The sequence below is a fragment of the Corapipo altera genome, unplaced genomic scaffold (genome assembly GCF_003945725.1).
Source record: "Corapipo altera isolate COAL_440 unplaced genomic scaffold, ASM394572v1 44b, whole genome shotgun sequence".
NCBI lineage: Eukaryota > Metazoa > Chordata > Aves > Passeriformes > Pipridae > Corapipo > Corapipo altera.
In genome coordinates this window covers 3,875,187-3,886,979 of record NW_020884932.1, presented here as the reverse complement: position 1 = coordinate 3,886,979, position 11,793 = coordinate 3,875,187, and the positions used below count along the sequence as shown (strand labels likewise).

Here is an 11,793-nt window from a genome sequence, read left to right as displayed (position 1 = left end):
AACCCCATTTCCATGAAAAAAATCCAAAACCCACAGTGTAGTTCCAGCAGCATTTTTTGAAGTGAAAGCAGATGTCACCTAGTCTGACAGAAGTCAGCAGGATAGTGAGTATATTCACCACTCAGGTTCTGTGGTGATAGACCTGGCTGCACATTGAACACTTGTCTTACAGCACTGTCCTTTGATACAAAATTGGGTCACATCATAATAGGAGAGGACTGAAGAAACACAGAAGCAGAAAAAGCATCCAGCAAAACCAGTGTATGTACTCTTCCAAGTCAGTAAATATACATAAATAAAGCCAATCCTGTCTTTGTAAACTGCAGTAAGTATTGCAAAACTACAAAAACCCTCCCAAACAAACAAAACCGCCAATCCTGTACTCAATTTATAGCCAAGCGTTTAGAAAAATCTCATGTCCTGCAAATCTCCCTAGGAAGGAACGACCAGCAAAGCACTAGTTAACATTCTTTCTGGTTCATGTTGATTGTAAAAGGTTTAGAGAGTAGGAATAGCTTTATGTGAGGCTTTACACTGAAGAAGGAGAGACTGTATGACCTGCATTATCTGTGGAAATTCTGCCTCCAGAAGAAACAAGCAGGCTTTTCAAAGTCAATTCTGAGGCATTACTTTAATCTGGTAAGAGAGCACACAGAGCTGATTTCACACCAAATCTCCAAGTTTGGGCTCTGGCGAAGGACATGGAAAAATACATGCCCATAGAGCAACACTCCTGTATAGGTTTTTTTTCAAAGCACAGGTGGAACAATCTTAATCTAGTTAAGAACTGTCTTAACTAGTGACCTAAGCTGTAACAGTGCCCATTAATGTGATGTTAAAAGCCCTATTGCCTTGCTCCAAAGCAGCACTGGCATGTCCATGTCACCTCAGTCACTGGAGCTGACTATGAAGCACTCATGACAGATAACACATTTTTCTACACAGTGGTGTCTTCCAGCACATTTCAGTGCCCCCATCACCCCGGCATCTGAGATCCTTTCTCATGAAATCAATGGCACTGGAAAAGTACTTAGTGACCTTTCAGGACTTCGCCAGCTTTTGTTTTTCTGGAATCAATGTTTGAAGGCTGGACTTTATCAAAATTTAGTCACATGAACCATTTTGGTTAGAAAGTGTGCCACTAATTATTTTTAAATTTGAAATTACTAAAAATAGAAATTCAATACAGGTTGGATCAGTGCAATGACCAATCTTCTATCACCTTGAGCCACAGGATGCTGAAAATGACCCTTCCGTGTCATGGATCCTTTTCTTGGAGTAGTTTGTCCTGGGTCCATCCCACTGGGTTTAGCAAACCTCCCACATCATCTTTGGTTCATCATTTCATGGAATAAGGATAGTGGCACCAACTCCTTTTTAATGTGTCCAATGAACACAGTGCAATTTGACTGATCGCCCACTGGCACCTTCCTTCTCACTTCTCAAGTATCCCCCTTCCAGATTTAAAACTCCTGTGCTATTTACCCTCTGAACTCTTCAAGAGGACACAATCTGTGGTAATACCAGCATAAAGATGCTGTGTGACACAAGTAACAACTGTTAAGTAAACGAGACTTCTGTGATAAGTCATTTTACAAAGGGTTAGTAACAGGCTACAGCCTGTGTATGATTACCAGGCCCATCTAGGCACAGAGGAAACCAGTGAGTTACAATTATTGTAAGACAAATGGCAGTCATGCTTCAGAGCAGGTCAACCTTGTAAGAAATGTCAGCAGCTGCCAGGACAACTGCACAACTCTGCAGCTGGCACCTCTGCCGTCTTTCAAACATACACTTACCAGGGGATTAGGCTCTGTCACACTGCCTGCATCATCTCTCTCACTCACTTTTTCACCACCTTTTTTGTATCCTCTAGACCACACTGAATTACAACTTACTGTAAACACACTGGCATGATTTCTGACCGTATACTTTTTGTGCGATTTCTGTTCACTACCTTTCCTTTTTTAGCCTGTACAAATCCATTCCTTATTTTGATTTTTGCCTGAATCACCAACTGACATCTACAATTCACTTCCTCAGGCAAGAGCAAATACCCAAAAGTGCTAACAGCAATAAACACTGTGGGCTGCTGCCGGGCCCTGCAGTGACTGCAGCTTTTGTTTAAAGGCACCACAGGGCTGCTGGGCTTACAACATCTTTCTGCATCCTTGTAAATTTTAAAAGTTTTTATTTACACCAAACATGTCACCTTTCCCCCAAAGAAAAACTCTGTTAAAATGGTTCCGCAGGGTGTGTTAAACTTTTATACAGAAAAGAAAAAAAAAAAGCAGGACTGTGCTGTGCCACAGATTTTACTTTAAAGGATCCCTTTCATAGTTCTTTTAGGCGCTTCTGAACAGGAGTTTTATGAATTTATAACAACATATATGTCAGGCAGACACTGGAATTCAAATTATTTTAACTCCAACTGAAGGCCTGTGTTTGAATGTCTGAATGCATTCCTTTGTGGCTCAGATTTCTGGATCTTAAAACTGCAAAGACCGTATCTTCATCATAAATATTCCATTTCTTAGTCATTCTTGTGTCAAAGGACTGCTGGAGAGAAAATCTGCACAAGTGTGGTCCAGGAGGAAGCAGAAATCAGAAGAGTTTTGTTGCAGAAGTACAGATGCCAAATGTGCTTGCTGAGCCTGGCATCTCTGTTTAGTAGCTACATCTTTGGTACCAAAAATGCATAAAAGTAAAATGAATATTGGCATTACTTAGTTAGTACCTACATGGCAATGTGATCTGTCTTGATCCTAGTTGCTTAGGATGTATTGCACTTATTTACTGCTACGGGGGAGATTTTTGTTGGTTTCCTTTTAATCTAATACAGAGTCTGGATGCCTGCTGGGCTGGAGGGTTACTACAGATCTCTGTATTTGCCTAGCTGGTTGTTACTGCTGACTTCTTAACTGTCAGGATGGCTCATAAATGGCTGGCTTATTGGACTAGTTAGTTTAATGACTGTTAAAGAAAAGACATTCTTTCACAATGAATCCTGTAATTGTTTCTTTGCAAACTCTTTTTCAAGCATTTGCTAAATACAATAAACATTTCCATGTGGATATAACAGCAGTGCAGCATATGAATAACAGGGTTAGAACAGGCATGAGAACGGCTCTGCATTTTATGAAAGTCAGATTGATTTTTAGAGACATGATGGCTATTTTCACTTAATGAACCCCTCAGAAAAAAAAAATTCAATTCAAGTTTTACAATGTAGCCACTACAAGAAGTAGTAGAGACAAAAAGCACGCTGTCTGCCTTCCCTGCTGCTGCATTTCTAGCAGCCAACTCAGCCTTTTCTTGAATCCCCCGAAAGTCTCTGAGATGGCTCATACGTAGGAAGTAACTCTCATTCTGTTCCAGGCAGAAACAACCATCAGCACTTTGCTGAAGTTGAACCTTTCATGTCTATGCCAACACAAATATGCCAGCTAGGAAGGAGAATCCTGGCAAAAGCAGGGCTTGGCTAAATAATCTGACCTTTTTCTTGGCTTGGCTCTGAAATTTGTGTGAAATGTCTTAAACTACCCCATTCTGGCTACCTGCTGTGCCCAAGGCTATTGGTCAGTGCAAAGAAATTACTTTTTAAACTAGCACGCTGTAGTAATGTTTTCTTAAAGCTTAAAATGTTGGTTAAAGGTAGGGTACCCAAACATGAGATACAGGGAGCAAAGCACACCTAATATTTGGGGTAGCACAGACTCAGGGTAGTTGTTTAGTCCTGGAATCACGTTTATGCCAAGCCAACTTTCCAACAGGATATATTCCTGAACTGACACTAGCCCCCATGAGCTTTATATGATTTACATTCTGTTACAATTGTTTAGTTCTTCTGCACTTTCTTCGCATTCTCCCAGAGAATATGGACAAGCAGCATCTTATTATGATACAATAAGAAACTTTATTTCTGCAAATTTCTCCGCATTGAAACGAAGATTTAGCAGCAACCTGATTTTAATAAGATTTCTTCCCCACCTTTACATGAGATTGAAATAACCACAACTGGCATTTTTTACTTGGTTTCACCTCAAAAGGTTCCAGCTTCCTTTTACAGCCCAGCAAAACCTTTGCTATTCTTGCACTAAGAAGTTGATGAGGGCAGTTCGGGGAGACAGAAAAGCCTTTTTAATGGTTCGTCCCTGGAGATGCTTGAGTCCAAGTTCGCTTTGAAGAACCAGCTCACGGACTTCTTCAAAATTGCGGGCTGCTTGCTGAGGCACAGAAACTTTGCCGCAAGCTTTGTTATTGATCTGAAAAACAGACATGAAAACAAGAAAAAACAGAAGTTACTAGACTGATTTCTACAATTTCATTTCCTGGATCCAATCCCCCGTTACACAAGAGGGAAAGTGGAACAAGCTCTCTCTCCTCCAACACCACACTTTCTGAGTAGAGGATAAAATTCTTTGTATCTTCTCTCCATCTATCATAAAACAAGAAAATGAAACTCTGACTCATGATACTAAAAAAAAAATTGAAGAAGTGGTCACAGGATGTCTTAGTTCTGAAGACAGCAAGCAGCACATGACTATGCAATGCAGTGATCTTTTAATTTTAAAAGCGTGACAGTTATATAAACTGGATAAAATATTTTTTCCGGTGGGAATCTTGGTTTGTACGTACTTCTGGGCAGGAATTTGGATTTACAGCTAAGAGATGCCTTCCAGAGATTCAAATGCAAAATTTATTATTTTTAGAAAAATAGGCTTTAACTTGTTATGTGTTTTCCTTGTACTAAATGCAAGACTCATTAATCCAACACCAACCACAAAGATGTCAACCTCTCATAAGGTAATGCTTTCCTGTGCTGGGCTGGTTTTCAGAGCAGCTTACACACTGGTTTTGCATCAGCAGGGCAGAATCATGTAAGTAAAACTGAGCAAGGCCTTCGGAGGGAATTACCTTAATTTATCAAATGGTTTTATATATCCTCTGTCATCCAGTAAAAGAGTAGATAATGGACAGAGACTACAGAGCCTGACCGAGTACCTTTCTGGAACTGGTGTAAAATTAATTATTACAAAAGCTTTCAGATTTATATGGACTATTTTTAGTGCATTAATGAGAAGAATATCAATCCCACGTTTTAGAAAATGAAATAATTTGAATTTTTAAATCCAGTTAATCACATTACTTGCGGAAAAATCTGCTGTAGGTACTGCAGATTTCTGACCTTTAGGCATCATTGTAAGGAATTTTCAGTCATCTAAAAGAAACATATGTTGCTTCATGCAGCTTGGACATAAAAATGTACACGGTTTGGTTTTCATCTGGATTTTATCCAGGATACCTGTATGCAACATATGACAGGTGAGAGGGACCTAGTTCACTTACCTATAATCTGTGCAATTCTCTGAGAAAGGAAGTTGGGACAGATTTTTAAGGTACAAGATGAAGTCTCAAACGCAGCAGGGATGAGTTATTTCTGTTTTTTGACTAGACTTGACATTTATTTGTGGTGATAATGTAGATAGACATTTAATTATTCCTACATGCATCCATAATGTGACATCATAAAAGGCTGGCTGTCTTAAACTTTGCCTTTAGCACCTGGTGCAAAGCAAATCCCTTGAAAAACACATGGGAGTTCATTTTTAAAGCTTTTTGTGAAAAATAAATACAAGTAGTTCTTTCTGACAGGACACTTCAGAGGAGAAATGCATTCCACAGGAAAAAGAAAACAGTAAAATCCAAACAGATACAGTTTTGGTGAGAATATAAAGCAAGCTTCTCAGCTTGCTGCTAGGACACACAGCATAGTTCAAAACTATGCCTGCTAAGTTAAAATGTCGTTCACTGTCTTCCATCATGCAAATTAATATGTTCCAGTGGATGGATGTTGGCAAGGGAAAATTTTCCACAACTAGCCTATTTGGTGCTGTTCTCAACAGAAAAGCCAAGCGGTCTAAATCAACTTGGTAAATAAATGACTGCTAGTGGTTGTGTTTTCCTAGAAAGGTCGAGAAGCCTGGGTGACCTGGCACTGTGTACCTTCCCACAGCATGTCTCCACCTTCCCACAGCATGTCTCCCGATCTTCCCACACTGTACTGTGAGCTGAGTCCAAAACTCCTACCAAACAGCAGATTGGTTATGATTTCACCACGTTTGCAGCACGTCTTTCATTGTATTGATTGCACGCTGTGCGTAACAAGCATCCTATTCACATATCCTTTCAGTCAAGGGCTTAGATTCTCAGCAGGACAAATACCTTCTGCTATATCTCCATCTCTCTCTCTGCATCTCACTAGACCAGCATAACCCTCAGCATTTCCAGATAAAAGCGGCAGCACAAGAAACTCTGATGCTGGCAGCTGTGTTTCTCTAAAAAAACACGGCAAACTGCAAGAGGAGAAATACATGAGTATTCGGTCCTTTCTTCCCCTGAGGAAGGAAGCTGTTGCTTTTTTCTTCTCTTCTTTCCCCTCCCCTTTTTTTTTTTTTTTTTTAAACATTTGACATTCTAGACTATTGTGGATCTACAAGGAGCTAGTGGGAACTAGAGAAGTTATAGAAGATGAAATGAAATAACAAGAGACTGAAAAATAAGCACCTGGAGGCTGCAGAGAGGAATTTTTAATTCAATGCAAATATTTTTTTTACCACTGATGCATAATCCTTCTGAGAAGTAAAAAAGAAGATAAATATCTGTGCACTGTTAGGCCTCCTTCATAGGCTAAAGCAAGGAACATGACACCAACTCTTTTTTTTTATTTGTAAAAACATCAGTTTTAAGACCACATCTGCTAACAGTTCTGCACCACCTAGAAAATGCAAGGAATGCTAGTCAGAAGTGTGCTCATAGGATGAAATGCACACTACATTCAGGTCAGATTTTTCACAGCATTAATAATATACAGTATGATTAAAAATACTTGACTTTGCAATAACATTTAGAGTAACAGATACTGCACATATCCAGTGTATTTAAATGTCTTTCTTGTAGGCAATCTGTATTGTATCAGCCGAGGATACAATTAGTTGGTTGCTTTCGCTGCTTTGGGTTAAATATGGAAAGAAATAACTCCAGCACAGACAGGAAATAATGAAGTATTTTTTGTGAAGAGAAATAAAACCAAAATGTCTCAGCAGGCAAACCCCTGGCAGCCTGAGGCAGTTTGATGTCTTGAGAAGTATAGGGTTGTGGCCTAAAGACTCGGTTTGACTGTACAGCCTTGTGAAGAGACACTGCCTCTTTGCAACTAAGAAATCCCTCCATATGTGAAGTGTTCCTTGGTTTAATGAAGGCAATTTAGTTTTGCAGCCATACAAACCCCTACAGTGTCCACAAGACTTTATAATATTCACGTTCCCTGCTCCCCCATATTTCCCTTTTGCCTTGCTCTTACAGTAGAAAGCCAGGCACACTCTGTAGGCACTATTGTTAGAATTATTCCCAATTGAAAAAAGCAACTTGTCTCTCCGGTCTTCCAGTCACTTTCTTTCTCAGAACTAAGAAAGGTATTTACACACATCATTCATATTTTTCTATGAATATATGACTCAGAACACAGGGGCTGCTTTTTCTCTTATTACAAGACTGTTACACAAGGCTACAGCTTTGATAAAGTCAACCACAAAAAGAAACAAAAATAATTTTCATAATGACTGTTTAAAGCAAAATTAATTTTTTTCTGGTTTCTATTTTTGAAAAGGAAATTTTAATGTCAGCAGAAAAAGTATCAGTGAAATGTTTAGGCATTTTCATGTTTGGTTGTGTAGTCTTAAAAACACTGAGTTCAGAGTTTTCCCTGTATTGTTGCAGTTGTTATTTCAAAGATATATTTAATAACATGTTTGCTTTAACCACAACTGCAAAGACGTTTCTATAATTACACGATTTCTCATTCATGACTTCCTTATAAACTGAACACTGGAATTCAAGATGTTTGCTAGCTGTGCTTGGATGTGAAGGCTTATTTTAAGCTTGAGCAAAGTGATTATACCTCAGTGAAGATTTTTACTGGTATAAGTAAATGCTTATCACAGAAAGAGAGGGCAAGGAAGAGGAAAAAACCAGTTCATACACAGTGACTGTAAGGCTAAGTCTGCTATTAGCCCCAGCTGGCAATTGAGTCCTTCTCCTTGGTTTGGGAAAAGATGCCAATTGAAAATTTCCTTCAAAAATACATACTCCATGGCCTCTGTGAAGGGTGTATGTTTAATGTCGGAAAAATTAGTATTTTAGCAGCATTTCTCATTCTGTTCAAATAGACTGACTGAGAGATCTAGCAAGATATGAAATTATTTGCAAAGATACTTTGATTAAGGAAATCTACAGAAACATGACTTCCCCTAAATTCAACCAGTCTCCTCCCTCCTGAAAAAACTCAGTTCAACAAAAATAACCCAACTGCCTTGCTCTTTCTCCCAAAGGAGAGAACAGAATAAAATGCAACTCAAATGCATTGCTTCTGTTTCTCTTACACACACAGAACATAGAGTTTCACATGACCATGTCTTATAGGGGCTCCATTTCATTCAATGTCCAGGAACACAAAAAGTGTTCAAGTTGAAGCATTTAATTTAATTTAAAACATTTAAGTTTAGTGTGCATGGTATATGAAAGGTTATTCTTTGGTGAACAGTGGTAAAGGCAGGAGTCCTGCAGATCTAATAGTATGCAACTATGTTAATTACAGACTATCATAATGCCTGAACACGAAGAACTTAAAGGCAAGTCAGCTGATGGAAGAGTTGTTCATGGATCCCACGCACTTGGCTCCAGGCACTCCCTCTATCGCCTGCAGTGGCACTTGTTGCTACTGTGCACTACCTAATGAGTTAACTAGAGACATAGGAAAAAAGACAGTAAACTACATTGTGCATGTGCACATACACATGTTGGAAAATTACAGGTTAACTAAATGTAGTTATATGTCCACTCTTCTACTGAACTGCCAGCTCTTTCCCTAGACAACAAAGGTGTTAGAGCTCAAAGAGAAATTGGAATGCAGTTATAATGTTCCCAAAGATACCTGTTTTTCCTCAACCTCGTTCCTGCAAATATGGTGTCCTGAAATGTGCCAGAGATTCATCCTAAGTCAGATGGCAAACATGGTTTGGCAAAAATCACAACTTAACCCAGCTTATGAGAGGTTCTATTAGGCAAACACAGCACTACAGGTACCACAAGAAATGTCACCTAATTATACATTTTTGCACAGGGCCGAATTAATAAGTGCACTATCAGGAAAAAAATCTGGAGGGACCTGTATTTTGATCATAGTTTTGACTGTATCATCCTTGCCCACGGCTGTTCATTGGTCAAATCTCTGCAGGTACTAATATGGAGTCACTCTGAAAAGTTTATATTTAGGTCATCTCCGTTTCAGACTTGCTACATTTTTTCATTTAGGAAACCATTGTAATTACTCAGTACAACTGCAATTGCAGTTTCTATTCTGAACTTTCACTGAGCCATCTAATAAGGGAACTGATTTCCACAAGAGTGGAAATTCCATCATCCTCTGAGCTCATAACACATTAGCTAGCCACTACTGAAAATCAATCAAAATGCTCTTACCAGTACAGACATCTCCACAACATCTGGTGGCTGAAGGTACTCTGGGTCTACTTTGGGCCAGGACTGATGCAGTACGTCAGCATCCCAGTGATGATGAGTACAAAGTTTATTCTCCATATGTGCCAAACCTGGAAAATGAAAACAGTCAAACATTCAGTGGTACAGTAACCAGAACATTCAATCTTTGGAATTTGTTTGACAAATAAGATCAGGATAAAGTTGACTTTAAAAGCAAGTGTCATAGGAGGAAATAACATTGTTTAGATTAGCATACAACACATTATAAACAGAAAGATATACATCTTTGAAGTGTTTGTTTTATACCATGCATAGGGACATTAACATGAACAATGTGGGCACATTGTAGATTTGAGTTGATAGTTCTGTGCTTATGGCAAGTATAACCTTACCATAAGCACAGAAGACCACTGTTTATTATTTTAAATTGTAATACTGCAACAGAAGCTGACCTCTACTTCTAGAAGTCAATCATAATACTGTATTTATTTTCAGTAACGCCACCAGTTTGATTAAAATTTTGCTAACAACTCAGAATGATAAACAATTATAGCTTATTATTTTACCACCTGTAATATGCTGGGTAGTTTCTAAATTTGCAAGTCAAGCTATTTGTAAGATTTTCTAGATTTTGTGAACTATATTTTCTCATAAATTAAAGGTGGTACAAAGGAATGCCTTGCACAGGTTGCTCTCCTTCTTATGATTTTTACATTCTGAAACACTTTATCCTTTGATTTTGTTCTTAAAAACTTCTAAAATGGGTATAAGTTATCTCCTTTTATTAAATAGGCTATGCTCTTCCCAAGAGAATTCATTCCTGATTTTTTTAAGTAATAGGAGAATATGATACAAGTCATTCTGAAGCTGCATTCTTTAACTGAATAAAAGCTCCTGAGTGGGGTTTATGTTGTTGTTTACTCCAGTTGTACAATAAAATAAAAAATTTCACTTATCAAGAGGCTGTCAAATATGATCAATGTTGATGATGATTGCTCTTGAGATTCTCACAAAGCCAGGGGATTGTTAAATTAAAAACATTCTCTGTGTATGAATAAGAACACAAACTAATACTTTTCCTAAGCACATGCTTCATTCAGAACTGCAAAATGTATGTGAAATCTCATCTGGTTTAGGGAAACTCCAGCAAAAGCATAAAGAAACCCCATCAACACAAGATTCTCTCTTGATTGGGACTGAGGTGCCTGAAGCTGTTCAAATCACAGCACAACTGCAGACACAGGAGCAAATAAAACACATGCACAGTGCATATGTGAATTCACTTGGGTGGATTGTTTAGACTAATACAGTGAATAACAGCAAACAAGGACATAAAGAGAATGCAACTTCCTCCAGAAAAATCCACCAGATTTTTGTCAGCGCTTTTTCAGACAAAAGACACAGTCGTGCTATTTGCTGAATGACTCAGAAAGAGGCAGTGGGGCGGACCGATGGGAGCTATTTCAAATGACAAGCAAGAATGTGCACATTTCCTATTGATAACAACTATTTATTAGGTAAATAATTGATTAAAATACTTCAGTGGATATGGTTTTGTGTATTTTTTTCTCTTGCAGCAGTAGCTCAGAAACTGAGAGAACAAAAGAACTGAAGGAACTGAAGATAAAAAAAAAAATCTTCACATTGATGATTCATTATCACACTGACTTTAAAGACAACAGCTGTTAGATTCTTTCCTTTTTGGCTTTTGAACATCCACATGAGCTCATTTCTTTCCAGCTGATCACATGCCTTGTGGCAGGAGCATGCACATTGGCCACTCCTTATTTTCCTGTTGAAGAGGATTCTTCAAACTATTTAAAACCAACTTTCTAATATAAGAGCTTCTGTCTACAAAAGCAAAACCAGGATCACTTAATTCCTGTAGAGGTTGTCAGTCCTAATAAACCTACTAATAAAAAAATAATTAAAATGTATTCTGAAGCAAAGCGGTACTAAGCAAAACTTCAATATTTTGGTTCATTTTCTTGCTACAAAATGAGCTATGAGCTCATCCATAGAAAAAAGAGAAGTACAAGAGCCAATAGAACAAGCTTCAGAAAACAGTTTGACAGGAAGGCAAAATGAAGGTTTTAGTTATGTTGCCTGTTTTGCTTCCTGCCTTAATGCACATTTTGTGAGCTGTAGAACACAGAAAATGTAATTATTTGGTTTGTATTTTCAAAATTCAACACACTAGACCAGAAACTTCATTGCCATGAGCCAGAATAGTGA

General features: G+C 38.3%; 1 protein-coding gene across 2 annotated transcripts in view; it reads right to left on the bottom strand.

The window, feature by feature from the left end:
* Positions 1-3,896: 3,896 nt before the first annotated feature.
* Positions 3,897-11,793, bottom strand: part of LARS2 (leucyl-tRNA synthetase 2, mitochondrial) — an 86,062-nt gene continuing 78,165 nt past the window's right edge. The window contains exons 20-21 of one of the 2 annotated variants that reach the window (XM_027659358.1): positions 9,541-9,668; positions 3,897-4,265 (exon numbers count right to left, since the gene is read on the bottom strand). In XM_027659358.1, coding sequence (XP_027515159.1) covers positions 4,086-4,265; positions 9,541-9,668 — 308 coding nt within the window. In that variant the 3' untranslated portion in view covers positions 3,897-4,085. The remainder of the gene's footprint in view (positions 4,266-9,540; positions 9,669-11,793) is intronic. The other variant, XM_027659359.1, reaches the window with a different exon arrangement.